An 18,848-nucleotide genomic window follows, 5' to 3' on the forward strand; every position below is an offset into this window, starting at 1 on the left:
AGAAATTCGTTACTTCAAGTACAACTCTGAGCCATATGCCCTATAGCGTGCCCAAGCCACCATACTTTGTGACTTCAGTGGTGTCAATGGGGAGCTGATTGAAAAGCAGGGCCAAGGTCTGATGGCTTTGTGTCGGTTGGGAGGCGGCCAGCTGAGGACCTGCAACCAACTCGTCTGCGCACTGCACATACTGAACCTGCAACTGGAGTTACGGTCTGTGATGCAATTTCACATGACAGCAGGAGCAGTCCCGTGGTTATCCTACGCACCATGACCTCAAATCTGTATGTCAGTCTGGTGATTCGACCTGTTGTGCTGCCATTCGTGAACAATATTCCAGGAGGTATTTTCCAACAGTATAATGCTCACCCACATACTGCTGCTGTAACCCAGCATGCTCTGCAGTGTGTCACGTATCAACTTGTTGCTTTAACATGCTATATCACCAGATCTGTCTCCAATTGAGCACATACGGTACACCGTCAGACGACAACTCCAGCTTCGTCCACAACCGGCATTAACTGTCCCTATATTGATTGACCAAGTGCAACAGACACGGAACTTCATTCCACAAACTGACATCTGGCATGCTCGCATTCAACATTCTGGTGGTTACACCGGCTGTTAATGTACCAGCATTTCACATTTGCATTAGCACATCTTGCGCTTATGTTAATCCGTGATCTTGCAATGTTAATCACTTAAACATGTTACCTAGACACATGTATTCCCAAAATTTCATTACCTTACATTAATTATTTTTTTGGTGTTTCAATTTTTTCCCACCAGGGTATTTACAAATTCTGAGTATGCCAACATGGTCTTTGTGTATGGGTTTTGTAATGAAAACACTGCTACTTGTAGAGAATATGGTAGGTGATTTTCTAATCACAGAGTACCTGATTCAAGAGTGTTTATTCATGTTTTCACTAAACTGTGTGACACTAATATATTACCAAGCAGTCCTATACCATCTGAATGAGCAAATGAACAGTAGACATTATTGAGTTGGCAGAACGTAGTTCTTCAACAAGTACACACAGAATTTCTATGTGGGATGACAAATTGATGCTTCAGATTATGAGCAGTGCAGACCTCAGAAAAGAATGCCAAGGTGACCTCAATAAGATCTACAAGTGGTGTTCTTTAGAGATTTTGAAAGTGCACTGAAGTATGTGGCAGACTTTATTAATATCAACTCTGACTTTATCACTTACCTTCGCTTAACGCCTTCTGCAAGTATTTGTTTGGTTTACCATACTGAATGTTGTATTTGAGATATTTTAATCAGTTTATACTACAAATCCCTAAATTATTTACTACACCTTCTGAAACGCTGTGTATACTGTATAAAATGCACATTGTATTAAACATGCTTGCACACTGAGTAACTGGAGCATCAACTCAGTAATAGTGCAAAATCTGTAAAAATCATGCCTACTAAAATATCAGTAACTCACACAATAATATTATATAGCCTCTTAGTCATGGAACACACTCCTAAACATACGGAATGTCTTAAATAAAACAAACAGCCATGTCTCATACTTCCTCTTTGTTTTCCTTCACTCTTATGACAGCTGGGCTCTCTCACCTTTGTGTCTGAGCAACCTGTTTATCCGTCCTAGCCTTCCCCAACCTATCCTTATTTCCTCCTTGAGGTACAAATTAACAGTTCCAAAAGCTAGGATAGCTCATTATACTTTAATGTATGTCAATCAACAGCACTCGGGATACCACCCTCTAAAGGTAGGTAATGACCAGTCACTCTGCCTTCTTGTGATTTTACACATTATAAACAATGTTTTGCAACTATGGCAGATGAATAGTTCATGGTTAAAAAATACTCACCCTTCACTATCCAGCACTTCCTGGATATTTGCTTTTGTTATAAGGTGATCGTCACATTTAAACCAATGGTTCCGTTGTTGACGAATAAATGCTGTATAATGGCCAGCATCTAGTGAACCCAGATGATTTATCACAGCAAAAAGAGAATACCTGAAAAAACGCTAATTTTAATGAATTTGAAGATTACAACTTTACAAATTAAGTAAACTCATGAAGTCAGGAGAGATTGTCTATATCAATTACTGACACTAATTTGTTCCAAACCACTATTTCAAAATTTCAGTAAGCAAGAAACTAAGTTCTCCTCTACTCGAGCAGCCAATTTCTTTCTGAAGTAAAAATGTGGTTTACAATATGAAAGTTCTATGCAAATAATAGTTCTAAAACAGTAGATATTTTTTTCAACAATTTGGGCCTTTTTCTTTAAAAAAGATTCTCCTATTGGCTACAAAACAAACCACTACTATAGAAGTGATGACTGGTTCAAATTAAATCTCATGTATGAATGAGTTCCAGATGCAGCCCAATGGTAACTATTCAAAAGAAAGGAGGTCACAAACATTAAGAGGTGGTGATGCCTTGAAGCCTTAACTTAAAGGTGAAAGTATTCTCGTGTGTGCTTTTTACTTCCAAAGATGCTGAACTCAGAGCTTGATGTGGGAAATTGTGGTGAGGATTGTGTGTCAGTTATGCTCCAAGTCATAGGGGGAATAGAGGAATAGATTACATTGCTCACAGTCACACATTGTTTTGATATTATTAACAAAAGTTCTGAATTTGCTCAGGTAGAATCCTTATTGTTGTACCACAGATATTACCTATTTCAGTTGCCACCTTGAAGAAACAGTTTAAAAAGTTGGAAACTGTAACTCGGACACAGACACAGAATCAGGCCACAGCAATAGAGTGGACAGCATACCAGGCCTGGTGGATTCTGCCAACCATGATGTGCCCTATTTGACCACAACATGAGTATGACAAACTTGAGAGAAGAAAAGACCTCATTTGCAGACCTCTAATGCAGGTTTGATGTGGTGGAAAAGTCTTAAACAGGATCAGTTCAGCCACATAATGATAAATGGGAAGCTGCTTACAAAACAAGCACCAAAACTGATACTCAAACCCCCAACAAGAATGACAAATCAAAATGCCTGCACCAGGCTGGGAGCCACCCAACATTTATTTTGTATTGTGAACGAGAAGCTTCAGGGGTATGAAATGAGTCAAAGTGTACACTGAGAAAGAAAACCAGCAGGTAGAACTAAAGATGATGATCAACGTAATGAATATATTACACAACATGCTTGACTGACACAAGATTGGGGGGAGGGGATCAAACAGCGAGGTCATCGGTCTGATCGGATTAGAGGAAGAAGTCTGCTGTGCCCTTTCAAAGGAACCATCCTGGCATTTGCCTGAAGCGATTTAGGGAAATTGCGGGAAACCTAAATCAGGATGACTAGACGAAGGTTTGAATCGTCGTCCTCCCGAATGAGTGTTCAGGGTGCTAACAACTGCACCACCTCCCTTGGTCACAGACACAAGAAAGCTAGTCTTCAGTTACAAATAAATAGTGAAATTTGCAGAAAAATCACTACCCTGAAAACTGATACTGACTCCTCAGTCACACTAGATAGCTGCCAATTTATCTAGCACTGTGAGTTAAACATTTACTGGACTCTACTGGTGCTGTCAAAGACTAACCGTTACATATACACTGTCAGAAAAGCAGCCTGTTTATAATGAAAATTTTTACTTGTCATGCAGCTAATAAGAATCTTCAGCCCTTGAATCTAAAGATGAGGTAATTTGTAGAAACATGGCCAATAAAGTATGTTTATAATTTATTAGCTTTTTTGGGATTACCAATTTACTTATAATGTTTTATGGTACTTAAAGGAGTACACAAAAAATTAATCTTAACCTTACACAGAGAGTAAAAGTATATGGAAATTTTCTTTTTATGTTGTGGTGTCATCGTGTGAATCACTGTTCAGTTGAAACTAACTTTTGTTATTACCAATACATACCATTAAAAAGAGAGAACATATTGAAAAGCAAGTACAAGAATTCCAAAATCTCTGAAGGGGGCTGAGCTTGTAGTTGAGAAGAGTCGGGTCTCTTCATTTTATTTAGCACTAAGGCCCACAACTTGTCTAATTTTGATCCTCCTCCTTTTCTGTTAAAGTTGTTTTTGTACTTTCAAATTTATATGGCTTTTCTATACTTCCTAGAACAGTAATTATTGGACCTTGATATAACTATAGTATCAGTGAAACTAATTTGGCGGTTCCCTGACTCCAGTCCATGATCTGCTGCTGCTGCTGCTAATTCATCCGTGTTTCCCAGATGATAATTGTGGTGTTCCTTAAGTTGTTTGTTAATGCTTGTTTTTCAAGTTCCTATGTACACTTGATCACATGCTAAGGGATTTTATACATTCTTGTAGTGGTGGCCACAGGCCATTTGAAGTGTCCAAATATTTATGCACCTTTCTTGTTGGTTTAAACATTGTTCCCAAACTGTGTCTCATTTGTACTCTACTGATGCGATCTATGAAAGATTTTATAAAGAGGAGGGAAACCTTCCCTTTAGCTGGCTGTTTTCCACTAGAAGTTCCAGATCTTTCAGGATGTAGTGTTGTATTTATCTCTGCCACAGTAACTGTTTCTTCTGAAAGCAGTTCTTAAATAGTGAGCTTGTCCTCAAAGTACTGTAATACATAGATTTTTTTTAGCCTGGTTCATTAATTTTTTTATCACTCCTCTTTTCTGATTTTGACGGTGATTGGAATATTTGTGATAGTATGTGAGAGGGTTTTCTGTAGAATATGTGCCCTAATTTTGCACCCTCTAGAATACCAATAGAAGACACTGTTGGTGATATCGAAGCTAAAATCAGTTGTTTACCTAAACCAGCTGCTGACAAAATATGCATGGAATCAGTGAGGGTATTGCTTAGGAGTGAATCACCTAGCAGTAACTTAATAAAAGGTGAGATGAAAGCTCTCTGATATTTGAATTCTTAGAAAGACAGTCTAATTCTTCCAGGATATAAAGGCAATACTTCAGTGGAAACAACAAAAGAATACTACCCCAGGACATAATATAAGCAAGATATGGCAGATGTCTATAAACCTTGTCTCACATTATCTTACTTTCAATAGGACCACAAATTCTATGAGAAAACTGATGGCGTGGTTTTGTGGAATCCATTCAGTGCAGTTGTCCTGAATCTTTATAAAGAAAAATTTGAAGAAACAGCCCTCCAGACAGCGAAGAAAAAAACCTTCATATTGGTTTTGGCAGGCTGATGAAACTTTCATTGTATAGAGTCATGAAGAAAAACAACTCTGAGAATTTCTAGACTTCCTGAATTGTATTAATGCTAATATAAAGTTCACAATGGTAAAAGAGAAACTTGGGGAAATCTCATTTCTGGATGTAGAGGTACTTAGAAAACCCGACAGCAGTTTAGGGAACAAAATCTACATAAAGCCCACTCATATGAACAGATACCTGATTTAAGCATTGTCATCTGCGAGACCCAGATAAATTGACAGAAGCAGATCATGCACTTCGGCCATGGAATCACCAATTTAATTTCTCTGATACTATGGTTTTACTAAGATTCAATCATTATTATGCTAGGATGTCAAGGAGGCCATAGAAATTCAAAAGCACAAAAAAACAACATTAATAGAAAAGGAGGAGGAATGAAACTAAACAAGTAGGCCTTAATACTAAATGAAGTAAGAAACACCAACTCTTCCCAACTATAAGCTCCAAAACACGTCTGCACGAGTCCGTGACCTTGGGCGGCAGTTGATGCTGTCAAGAATCAAATGTTACATGGATATGTATAAACAGTTCGGCTTGCTGAGCTTTGGTAGTGTTTTCTGAACCATTATAGCCTCTGACAACTTTTTTAGTGCTGAAAGATGAAAATGTTAGGCAGAGAAATATACCTCTGACCCATTAAAAAAAAAAAAAAAAAAAAGACATCAAGGATGCAAATACCAGTTGACAAAGCCTACATTGTATGGCAAATGTGAGAACCATAAAACAGTTAGAAAATATTCTGCCATTAAGGATTGGATTCTATACAACAAAGATATTCATCAAGACAATAGTCTTTGAAAGCAGATTTTGTAGATGGAGTTAAGGTGAACAAAATTTTTCTGGCTGTGTGACTGCATCAAAGAGCATTAATTCAACATTTTTATTAGTATTGCAGACAGTCACTATCAGTGTAGTATATATGTAAATATAATGGAGGCAACTTGCCATAGTAATGGGAACGATGATAAGAGAATATATAGATACTAAGATTATAGCCATTATATTTAATTTTATCTTAACTCCACACATGTATTTAATTCTTTTGTTTTCCTTATTTGAGTGACAAGCACAGGAGTGATCACATTACATTTAAATCATACCCAGTATGAAGCTAGAGTTCACTTGTCTCAAACACACAGAGAAAGCAAAACAACAATGGACAGTACCATATTTCTGTGGTTTAGTTGGAACTTACCTGTTATCACCCAAAACATTCCGACAGCTACTGTTGTTGGTTCCTGTACTGCAGCTGTGATTATGATTACGGCGGTGTGACATAAATGGTGTCATGTCTAAATGTTCCGGAAAAGCAATGAATGTAGATATTTTTTTATGAAAACGGCTGGAATGCTCAAATCGCTGAAAGAAAAAAAAAAAGAAAAAAAAATGTCAACAATAACATATAAAAAAAATAAAACAGCACCATTTACCAATACAAACCACTAGGGTTAACTTTAATTTTAAAAGAATGCTCTGCCAAAATGATGCACAAACAATAATGCTAAAAAAAAATCACACACACGCACACACACACACACACACACACACACACACACACACACACACACACCCACCTGCCTCCACACTCCCTAAGTCTTACTGGTAGTAATTTTGAGGGGAGTTGTTAATAGTGGTACATGACATACCCTCTGCGACATACCATCCTGTTGTTTATTGATTAGAAAAGTGTAAGAAGAACTGATAGAAATGCTACAGGATTAACTTACTTGCACAATCAGTACACAACACTAAAACTGAAAGGAGATTCCAAAAGGGGTGATAAATTCAAGTATCTTCACAATCTTTTAAAGCTATGAAAAATATTAAGAACTGTTTAAGCTTGACTTAACCATAGATCCATTTCTCTGACTGGTATCCATCACAACTGAATTTGATTTTTCAGCAGATTCTCCAAAAAATGCCAAGGTTTCATTTTTGAGAAATATGAATATTCATGCAGTATGTCAAAAAACTGTTTGTGCTCTACTTTAATGTGAGAAAGAAAAATGATTAAATCGGAGTACATGGAAGCTGCCTTTCTGCCCTGTGTAACACATCATTACACTCACTAAGAAAAAGTAAACACGTTTATACCTAAATTAATCATAATAAAATTTGAACAAATTTTTGGGTCAGGAAAAGTATCACACTTCACAAATGAAAAAAAAAAAATGGTTATAATGTATTTGGTGTGAAAAGCAATGATCTGCACACCACAAATTTAGGAATACTGAGTAAATTGACAATGACAAAAATGATTACAGCTTCTAGGCCACTGATATTAAGTTTTCACCATCAAAAAATAAAGAGAAGCTTTGTAAAGTTACCAGAGTAATGAATAAAACAAATAATGGAAACTCCAGGTTGGAATATTAACAATATTATGAAAAGGATAGACCACTACTCATTGTAAACACAACCTGTTTAGTTGCAGACAGACATAAGAAAAGACTGTTGCACATTACAGCTTTCGGCCAAAGTCTTCTTTAGCAAAAAAATGCACACAAATTCATACATGCAACCACCAACAGGACCTGCCTGTGGCAGCAATCATGTGTGTGTGGGGGGTGTGTGAATGCACATGTCTTTTCTTTGCTGAAGAAGGCTTTGACCAAAAGCTACAATGTATATCAGTCTTTTTGTTGTGCCTGTCTGGAACCCAAGAGTATAGAGTAAGTCATACTGAATAGTGTTTTGAGAGAGACACTGATTGTTCTGATTCATTAATTGAGAGAGTATGAATGAATACGATAACACACAAATGTGGAAACCAGTAACTGTGTGTAAAACTGAGTAGTATTTATCAACTCTAGTACGTTTTATTAGGAGCATCACCAAAAATTATTGTACACTGTTCAAGTAAACTGGAGAGTGTGTTTCATCCATGAAGCTTCCCTTTCTAATTATCTACCGATGAATAATTTTATCAACCAATACAAAATTCCCATCATATATTAAAAAAAAGAAAATCCCTTAAACAATGTAGCCCAAAATTAAGAATCCCAAACTATCTTGAGTCTAGTTGTTGATCAGCTACACATTTTGCCCATCCTAAGACAAATGATTTGTAAATCATTAATAACTGAAGTGTCTGAACAGATAGAAAATATGACCAATTTCAAGCCCAAACATTGGCATTTTGTGTGAAAGACTATAATAGTAAAATAGATTTTGACTCAAATTCGAGCTGATTTAGCCAGTACTTCTCTCCTGGTCTTCCAAACACTATAAAAGATGCCCTGTACAGCTTGTTGGGCTACCATTCCTGGGAGAAAAGATAACAATTATTTATGTAGAGCTTATAAATTGTTTCCAGATGTTTTGTTTTAACATACACTGTGGTGGACAGAGAAAATTTCATTCTGAAGCAATACTCAACTTACTTCTTACAGCTACAATTTACTTATATTTTACATTAAAACTTTACTTCTTATGTTGCCTTTCTCATTTAACTGCAAACAACATTTGACTGCTCACAAAACCTATGCAATAATTTATGGTAATATGTTATCAATAAAACTGAGTACTCAGTGTCACTTATAGCTTAAAGTGGGAACTTTCCCAATTCCTACTTTCACTGACCAATTTAATGCATTACTACTACTTTTTATTGCAATCAGAATTTGTTTTTATCAAAATGTGTCCCATAAGCCAATTAATCACCAGGTAACAATATTTTGAATGTTTTAAGGGGGGGGGGGGGTGAGAATTTGCATTTAACTGTAAGTTGCATATTGTCAACATACTTACATTTGCTTTATACTCAGCACATCAGTCACCATACTAAACAGTCTGGCATCAAATCTATTTGTTGGATGTGACTGTTCATATGTTTTATACTATTAGGAAACATATTCTACTGATATGAAAAAAATTTCATGACATCAAGCAGAAACGACACAACACAACATAACCTTGAGGGAAAGGGAATGAATGAATGTAAATCACCCACTATAGCACGAACACTAGTTCTCTTGGATGATGCACTGGCCATGATAGGCACAGGAACCACTTCCCACAGTGGTTCAGGTAAACAATGGAACATGTCAATCAGGATGGGTGGACAGGGACTCGAACTGCATAGCTCCTGAATGTGTTTACCATCTGAGCGTCTGTGCCACCTTGTTCAGCTTTAGGGATGAAAAAGTGGAAGTAAAAATATGCCTTAAACCACACACAGTATGATATCAAGATGCATTTAAGACTTAATGGTTCTTTTAAGTTTGGACAGCTACATAAAACATCCTAGGACCTGTACAATATAACAAAATCAGCAAAATCTCATTGATCACTTGGTTACTTATTTTATTAACAAGTAAAAGTATAGCGTGAGAGAACATGCATGACAAAAAAGGAATGAAAGGGATAGCCACCAGGTAGGTTTTGGCATCAAAAACAATTTAATAATTCCAACACTTGGTTTAAAAACAATGAATAATGTTTTTATCCTTTGAGGAGACTAGCTGAAACTCAAAGGTTTCAAATAAATCATACACAGGTAACAATAGACACACATACACATGAAACCACATGGTTTCAGTTGCCTGAGACTGCAGTCATGTGTGAGAGTTGCACGCACACACACACACACACACACACACACACACACACTTGTGTGTGTTTTGGGGGGGGGGGGGGAGGTACGAGCATACGTGTATGTGTGTATTGTTGGCGAACGTGTCAATTGTCGAAAACTTTAATTGTGAGAGTCTTTTTGTTGTACCTATGTGTGCAACTCAGCATCTCCGCTATATGGTGAGTAGCAACTTCCCTTTTCGTAATATTCTTATATTACATCCTGGATTTTCCATTGTTCACATGCTGATAGGATAGAGATTTTGAAATCAAGTTTCAAACAGCAAAATACTGCCAATGGCAGATATGGAGTTTGACCGTAATTTATTGCTTATGACCTGCAGATCTACATCTACGCTCTGTGAAACACTGAAGTGCAAGATAGAAGTATGTCCTGTCATACCAGTTGTTAGGGTTTTTTCCTGTCGCATTAACATAGTGAGCACAAGAAGAATGATTGCTAAAATGTTTCTGTGAGTGCTGTAATTAGCCTAATTCTATCTTTGTAATACCTATGGAAACGATATGTGTGCAGTTGCACTATATTTCTGCATTAGCTGGTTCTAAAAATTTGTAAGTAGGTTTGCACAGGATAGTTTGTGTAATCTTCAAGAGTCTGCCAATTCAGCTTTTCAGCATCTTTGTGATACACTCCCATGTGACAAACAAATCCTGTGACCACGAGTTTTGTATGAAGTCTCCTTTGTAGACTTGATTGTATTTCTCTAGTATTCTACCAGTTAACAGCAATGTGCCACCGTATTTATCTGTGACTGAGCCACATGATCATTCCAAGGTACTTCATTACAGGTACAATTTGAAAAAAGTCTGATATCATAGATTGCCTGCAAGGTCATTAATACACAAATGAACAGGAATGATCCCAATTCAGTTCCCTAGAGCACATCTGAAGTTTACTTCATTTGTCAATGACTCTCTCTACAAGATAACTTGCTGTGTCCTCCCTTCCAAAAAAAACCTTCAGTCTGATTTTGCTTGATACCCCTTACAATTGTGTGTGTGTGTGTGTGTGTGTGTGTGTGTGTGTGTGTGTGTGTGTGTGTATATTGTGTGGTACTGAATCAAATGCATTTCAGAAATCAAGAAATATTTCAACTACATGTCTGCCTCAATCCACTGTTTTCAGAATGTCATGTGAGGAAAGTGTGAGTCGGTTTTTTTCACATGCTCAATACGTTCAGAATCCATGCTAGTTAACATGAAGGTCATTCTATTCAAGGTACCTCATTAAATTCAAACTCACAACATTTTCTAAGATTCTACAACAAACTGATGTCAAGTATACTGGACGGTAGTATTGTGGATTACTTCTGCTATCCTTCTTGTAGATGGGTGTGACCCATGCTTTCTTCCAACTACTGGGCATGTTTTTTTTGCTCCAGGCATCTACAATAGATTCTAGATTCAGTAGAGAAACAACACAACACAACATAATCTTGAGGGAAAGGGAATGAATGAATGAATGTGAATCACCCACTATAGCAAGAACACTAGTTCTCTTGGAACATACTGGGTGATGCACTGGCCATGCCAGGCATACGAACCACTTCCCACAGTCGTTCAGGTAAACAATGGAACACCTCAATCAGGATGGGTGGACATATTTAAAACAAAGACATTCCTTGTTGTATTGGGATCTTCTTACGAAATTTCAATCACCAACTTTCTCCTCTGAATGTGAAAATACTTCGTTGACACCAGCCTACATAGGAAGAAATGCTAATTATAATAAAATATGGAAAATCACCGTTTGCATGGAAATATAGGTGTTCATTTTTTCTGTCCGCTCTTCAAGAGTGGAATAATGGAGAATTATTGTGAAGGTGGTTTGATGAACTGTCTGCCAGGCACATAAATGTGATTTGCAGAGTATCCATGTAAATGTAGATTTTGGCCAAGTTGCAGCAACATTCCTCAAGGCAAAGACATTAACTGGGGTGTGGGTGGATCAATATATTGCTTTACTGACAGTCAGTAAACCACCAGTGCCACATTTATTATATTTTACTGACCCTAAAACAATACTGGTGGGTATAATGAGAGAGGGAGGAGATATGTTGCCGCCTGTTTGTGTGTTGTGTCACCTGCCAGCAATTGGTAGCCTGCTACGAGTCAGTGACAAGTTTCTAAGACCCATATCTTTCAGACGTTAGTGGAACGATGACGTTCGCTAAACACATGCTGTTTCTTAGGCTGTTTGTCCCCTTGCCCCATTGTCGTTCTCTAATTTCTTCTCTTTCAACGTACGAGGGCAGTTCAATAAGTAATGCAACACATTTTTTTTCTCGGCCAATTTTGGTTGAAAAAACCGGAAATTTCTTGTGGAATATTTTCAAACATTCCCGCTTCGTCTCGTATTGTTTCATTGACTTCCGACAGGTGGCAGCGCTGTACGGAGCTGTTAAAATGGCGTCTGTAACGGATGTGCGTTGCAAACAACGGGCAGTGATCGAGTTTCTTTTGGCGGAAAACCAGGGCATCTCAGATATTCATAGGCGCCTCCAGAATGTCTACGGTGATCTGGCAGTGGACAAAAGCATGGTGAGTCGTTGGGCAAAGCGTGTGTCATCATCGCCGCAAGGTCAAGCAAGACTGTTTGATCTCCCGCGTGTGGGCCGATTTTTTTTTTTTTTTTTTTTTTTTTGGGGGGGGGGGGCGTTAAGGGCGCTCAACTACTGAGGTCATTAGTGCCCAGTCACTGTTGTTAGAGCACATGGAATCTAGTAAAACTCAAGGGGATGGGGGGACACCAGAAAGACCTGACAAAGATGCAGATAAAATAAGTATAAAGGTTAGATGTCTTTGGACAAGCCAGTCAAAGTTATAAAACGCAGAATACGAGCAGCTGCTCGAGCGTCATCAGCTAAAATATCTGGTAAAGTAGATGGCAGGGACAGGACAACACGAAATTGACTAAAACGGGGACATGACAATAAAACATGGCGCACTGTTAATGCCTGACCACAAGGGCACTGCGGGGCTGGGTCACCGGAGAGCAGGTAGCGGTGGTTAACCGGCAATGCCCAATCCGCAACCTGGTCAGAAGGACCTCCTCTCACCGAGATGGTCGGGAGGAGGTTGTCCAAGCAGTTGGGAGCGGTTTTACTGCCCGGAGCTTGTTTCCTTGGAGGGATGACCAAGCATCCCACCACAACGACACAAGCCTCTTACAAACATCCCCACGAACGTCAGATGACGGGACACAATGGGAGGCTGGCCGAGGCAGGAGGACTGCAGCCTTGGCTGCAGCATCCGCAGCCTCATTCCCAGGCACTCCTACATGTCCGGGAACCCACAGAAAGCTGACAGGAGAACCATTATCAGCGAAAGAATGGAGGGACTGCCGTATCCGTTGAATCAAGGGATGGACCGGATAGGGAGCTCCAAGGCTCTGAAGAGCACTGAGTGAGTCAGAGCAGAGTACATACGATGAATGGCGGTGGCGGCGGGCATACTGAACGGCCTGATGGAGAGCAAAAAGCTCGGCCGTAAAGCTGGAACATTGGTCGAGGAGCCGGTATTTAAAGGTGGCGGCCCCGACGACAAAGGCACAGCCGACACCATCGTCAGTTTTGGAGCCATCAGTGTAAATAAAGGTGTGACCGGCAAGTCGAGCACGAAGTTCGACAAACCGTGAGCAATACACTGCAGCCGGAGTACCCTCCTTCGGGAGTGAGCTGAGGTCGAGATAAATATGAACCGGAGCCTGGAGCCAAGGTGGTGTCGGGCTCTCACCCTCTCTGAAGGTGGTAGGGAGGGCAAAATCCAATTGTCGAAGCAGGCGACGGAAGCGGACTCTGGGGGGCAGCAGGGCAGACACATACAACCCGTACTGATGGTCGAGAGAATCGGCGAAGAAGGACTGGTAAGAGAGGTGGTCGGGCATAGACAACAGCCGGCAGGCATACCGACACAGCAGTACGTCGCGCCGGTAGGTCAACGGTAATTCGGCAGCTTCAGCATAAAGACTCTCGACAGGACTAGTGTAGAAGGCTCCGGTCGCAAGACGTAACCCCCGATGGTGGATGGAGTTGAGACGGCGTAAGAGGGATGGCCGAGCGGACGAGTAGACGAAGCTCCCATAATCCAGCTTCGATCGGACTATGGACCGATACAAGCGAAGCAGGACAGTGCGATCCGCTCCCCAAGATGAACCGCTAAGAACTCTGAGGACATTAAGGGAACGTGTACAATGGGCTGCCAAATAAGAGACATGCGGAGACCAACACAGTTTCCTGTCCAACGTGAGCCCTAGAAACTTAGTTGTTTCCACGAATGGGAGAACAACGGGACCGAGATGTAAGGATGGCGGAAGGAACGCTTTATATCGCCAAAAGTTGATACAAACCGTCTTCTCTTCAGAGAACCGGAAGCCATTTGCCACGCTCCATGAGTAGAGGCTGTCTAGACAACGCTGAAGGCAGCGCTCCAGGAGGCATGTTCTCTGGGCACTGCAGTAGATCGCGAAGTCATCGACAAAGAGAGAGCCTGAGACATTTGGATGGAATGCAATCCATAATTGGATTGATCGTGATGGCAAAAAGGGCTACGCTCAAGATGGAGCCCTGAGGCACTCCGTTCTCCTGGAGGAAGACGTCGGACAATACGGAACCCACACGTACCCTAAACTTTCGATCCGTTAAAAAGGAATCAATAAAAATGGGGAGGCGACCACGTAGGCCCCACCTGTGCATAGTGCGGAGGATACCTCCTCTCCAACAGGTATCATAAGCCTTCTCCAAATCGAAGAACACGGCTACCGTTTGGCGCCTTCGCAAAAAGTTGTTCACGATGAATGTCGACAAGGTCACAAGGTGGTCAACAGCGGAGCGGCGGCGACGAAAGCCGCATTGGACATTAGTAAGTAGCCGTTGAGATTCAAGAATCCAGACTAACCGAGCATTAACCATGCGCTTCATCACCTTACAGACACAGCTTGTAAGAGAAATGGGGCGGTAACTAGAAGGAAGGTGTCTATCCTTCCCGGGTTTGGGTATAGGAACAACGACGGCGTCACGTCAACGCATGGGGACCTGACCTTCGGTCCAGACGCGATTGTAGGTACGAAGAAGGAAGCTTTTGCCCGCCGGAGAAAGGTGTGCCAGCATCTGAACGTGAATGGCATCTGGCCCCGGAGCAGAGGACCGGGACAGTGCAAGCGCACGTTCGAGTTCCCGCATAGTACAGGGGGCATTATAAGTTTCCAGATTCAGCGAGTGGAAGGAAGGTCGCCGAGCCTCTTCTGCCTCTTTCCTGGGAAGGAAGGCAGGGTGGTAATGGGCGGAGCTTGAAACCTCCGCGAAAAACCGGCCGAAGGCGTTGGAGACAGCCGCAGGATCAACAAGGACCGCATTACCTGAGGTCAGGCCAGGTACCGAGGAGTGGGCCTTAATGCCCGACAGCCGGCGCAGGCCACCCCATATGACATAAGAGGGAGTAAAACTGTTAAAGGAGCTGGTGAAAGAGGCCCAACAAGCTTTTTTGCTGTCTTTGATGACTCTACAGCATTGCGCTCGGAGTTGTTTGTATTCAATACAATTCGCCAACGTAGGATGGCGGCGAAAGGTGCGTAAAGCACGTCGTCGAGCACGGATAGCGTCCCTACAAGCCTCGTTCCACCAGGGGACGGAAACGCGACGTGAAGAAGAGGTAGTACGAGGAATGGAACGTTCAGCAGCATTGATGATAACAGCCATGAGGTATTCGACCTGACTGTCACAACTGAGAAAATCGTGGTCCGGAAAGGTCGCCAGGGAGGAGTAAAGTCCCCAGTCAGTTTTCGGTATGTTCCAGCTCGAAGGACGTGGGGATGGGGTGTGGTGCAGGAGACGAACGACACAGGGGAAGTGGTCGCTCGAATAGGTGTCAGAAAGGACATACCACTCGAACCGACGGGCAAGAGTGGTAGAACAGATCGAGAGGTCCAAGTGGGAGTAGGTATGAGTAGAGTCCGAGAGGAAAGTCGGGGCGCCAGTATTGAGGCAGACAAGATTGAGATGGTTGAAGACATCCGCCAAGAGGGAGCCTCTTTGACAGGATGCAGGAGAGCCCCAAAGGGGATGATGGGCATTGAAGTCGCCAAACAATAAAAACGGCGGGGGAAGCTGAACCATCAGGTGCATCATGTCAGCCCGACTAACAGCAGAAGACGATGGAGCGTAGATGGTACAAACTGAAAAAGTAAAAGCAGAAAGAGTAATACGGACAGCTATTGCTTGGAGTGGGGTGGTCAATGGGATGCGATGGTAATAGACATCGTCTCGAATGAGCAACATGACCCCACCATGAGCTGGGATACCGTCCACAGGGGTGAGGTCATACCGCTCCGAGGTATAGTGGGTAAAGGCAATACGGTCAGTCGGGCGCAAATTGGTTTCCTGGAGACCAAGGACAAGCGGACAGTGCAGGCGGAGGAGCAGTTGTAATTCCTCCCGATCAGATCGAATACCTCTTATGTTCCAATGTATCAAGGCCATCGCTAGTCAAAAAGTTGGGGGAACGAGACGGGGGAAGAGCTGGTCACCTCGACGGGCGCGGAGGGCCAAGTAGCGAGGGAACAACGCTAGAACCGGCGGGAGGCGGATCCGGTTCCATCGAGTCGTCGCCAGCTGCGGCTGCTGTCCCTGGTTGTGTAGGAGGGGCAGCATCATTTGCCGATGAGAGGCCAGCTGAGCGCCTGGCAGCAGAGCGTCCTGGCGAAACTGAGGACGGCCGGGAGCAGCGACTCATGGATGGAGCGTCAGACGAAACGCGCCGGGGTGGAGAGGGGGATAGAGACTTCTTCTTGTAGGCCTTCTTGGAAGGCCGAGGAGGCACAGGGATGGTGGGCTGGACCCGAAGAAGGTCCTCACGCAAGGGGTCCGTTTTGGAACGCCGGACCTCGGAAGCTGGGGTCCGGAACGTTTCCCCGATGGACGCCTGAGAAGAGGATCGCTTCTCAGGTGGCGGGGGGAGAGGAGGAGGAGGAGGAAGGATGGCCCCTGGGGCAGAGGGGGCGGGGGACATGGGGGAGGAGGATTTGGAAGGGAGGGATTTGGGAGGCGGAGGCAGAGCCCCCTGATGGGCGGAGGAGGCGGAGGGGGGACAGGGTAGGGGTGAGGATACCGCGGAAGGAGTGGACACAACTGAGGCAAACGAAGTGGTCAACGGCACGGGATGGAGGCGGTCATACTTCTTCCTGGCCTCAGAATAAGAGAGCCGATCCAAAGTTTTGAGTTCTTGTATCTTCTTCTCCTTCTGATATGCAGGGCAGTCTGAGGATCTAGGCGAGTGGATGCCAGGACAATTAACGCACGGAGGTGGTGGGGTGCATGTATGTTCCTCAGGAAGAGGGCGTCCACAATCGCCACAAAGGGGCTCAGCCTCACACCGTGATGACATGTGCCCAAAGCGCAAACACCGAAAACAGCGCATAGGAGGCGGGACGTAGGGTCGCACGTCGCACCGGTAGCACATCACCTTTACCTTCTCCGGGAGAACGTCCCCCTCGAAGGCGAGGATAAAGGCCCCGGTGTCGATGCGACGGTCTTTGGGGCCGCGCTGGACTCGCCAGACGAAATGCACGCCTCTGCGCTCCAGGTTGGCCCTGAGCTCCTCATCAGATTGCAGCAGGAGGTCCCGATGAAAAATAACCCCATGTGTCCTATTTAGTGCCAGATGCAGGACAATGGACACTGGGATGTCCCCTAGGCGGTCGCACGCCTGGAGCGCCGCCGACTGTGTGGTGGAGGTGGTCTTTATAAGAACGGACCCCGAACGCATCTTACTGAGAGCCTCGATTTCCCCGAAGATGTCCTCAATGTGCTGAACGAAGAACATGGGCTTTGAGGTGGCGAACGTCCCCCCATCGGTTCGAGAACAGACCAAATAGCGGGGGAAGTACTTCGCCCCAAGCCGGCGGGCCTTTTCCTCCTCCCAGGGAGTGGCCAAGGGGGAAAGGGCAGGAGAACCAGAACTAGAAACGGTACCTTTTCTTTTGAAAGACTCGGCCGCAGAGCGACCTGATACGTGTTGACGTTTCATCTGCGAAACGTCCGTCCCGATACCACCCACTCCGACCAGGGGCTCTCCCCACGGGCGCCACCCAGCCTCAGCAAGGGCCACCTGGCAGGATGGCCATTGCCGGGAGTCCTGATGCCCCACGGAGACGGGCATCTACTCCTTGGCCGACGTGGGGAGGGTGCAGCTCAGGTATCAGCAGTACGATCCCTGTGTTGTCAGGGGGCTACAACCTAGAGGGTACATGACGACCCCACCACAACGGGCTGGCTACCGTGCTGGATTTCTGGTGCCATGAAAAGTCCATCATGATCGTAGGTGCAGATGGGGACGCACTATGGGCGTAACTTGTACAACCCATCAGGCGTTTAGGCCCAATTTGAGGAATAGTGGGTATGGTTACAACGCCGGTACAATGCTGAGTGCCAAGGTCTTAGTGCACTTAGGACCAGTGGTACACCACGTAAGGCGTCCTTCCCCAAAAGGCTCGTACTTCTGTAGAATTTTGAAACTGGAGGTCAAACCCCAAGGGGGACCATCACATGGAAGGCCGAAACGGTTGAAACTCCTTTTAGTCGCCTCTTACAACAGGCAGGAATACCTCGGACCTATTCTTACCCCGGACCCGCAGGGGTGCGTGCGGGCCGGCCGTGCACAGCTGTGACTCCTGCAATGGCGGAGCGTGCGAACACACTCGTTCGAGATGATCGACAGATCACCATCAAACAACTCAGTGCTCAACTTGACATCTCTGTTGGTAGTGCTGTCACAATTGTTCACCAGTTGGGATATTCAAAGGTTTGTTCCCGCTGGGTCCCTCATTGTCTAACCGAACACCATAAAGAGCAAAGGAGAACCATCTGTGCGGAATTGCTTGCTCGTCATGTGGCTGAGGGTGACAATTTCTTGCCAAAGATTGTTACAGGCGATGAAACATGGGTTCATCACTTCGAACCTGAAACAAAACGGCAATCAATGGAGTGGCGCCACACCCACTCCCCTACCAAGAAAAAGTTTATAGCCGTACCCTCAGCCGGTAAAGTCATGGTTACAGTCTTCTGG

At 43.4% G+C, this 18,848-nt stretch overlaps 1 protein-coding gene across 1 annotated transcript in view; it reads right to left on the reverse strand.

The window, feature by feature from the left end:
- LOC126235703 (ubiquitin carboxyl-terminal hydrolase 22) overlaps window positions 1-18,848 on the reverse strand; it is a 150,591-nt gene that overhangs the window by 19,684 nt on the left and 112,059 nt on the right. Inside the window, exons 7-8 of the mRNA XM_049944458.1 lie at window positions 6,388-6,551; window positions 1,852-2,001 (exon numbers count right to left, since the gene is read on the reverse strand). Coding sequence (XP_049800415.1) covers window positions 1,852-2,001; window positions 6,388-6,551 — 314 coding nt within the window. The remainder of the gene's footprint in view (window positions 1-1,851; window positions 2,002-6,387; window positions 6,552-18,848) is intronic.

Source organism: Schistocerca nitens, chromosome 2 (assembly GCF_023898315.1).
Source record: "Schistocerca nitens isolate TAMUIC-IGC-003100 chromosome 2, iqSchNite1.1, whole genome shotgun sequence".
NCBI classification, from domain to species: domain Eukaryota; kingdom Metazoa; phylum Arthropoda; class Insecta; order Orthoptera; family Acrididae; genus Schistocerca; species Schistocerca nitens.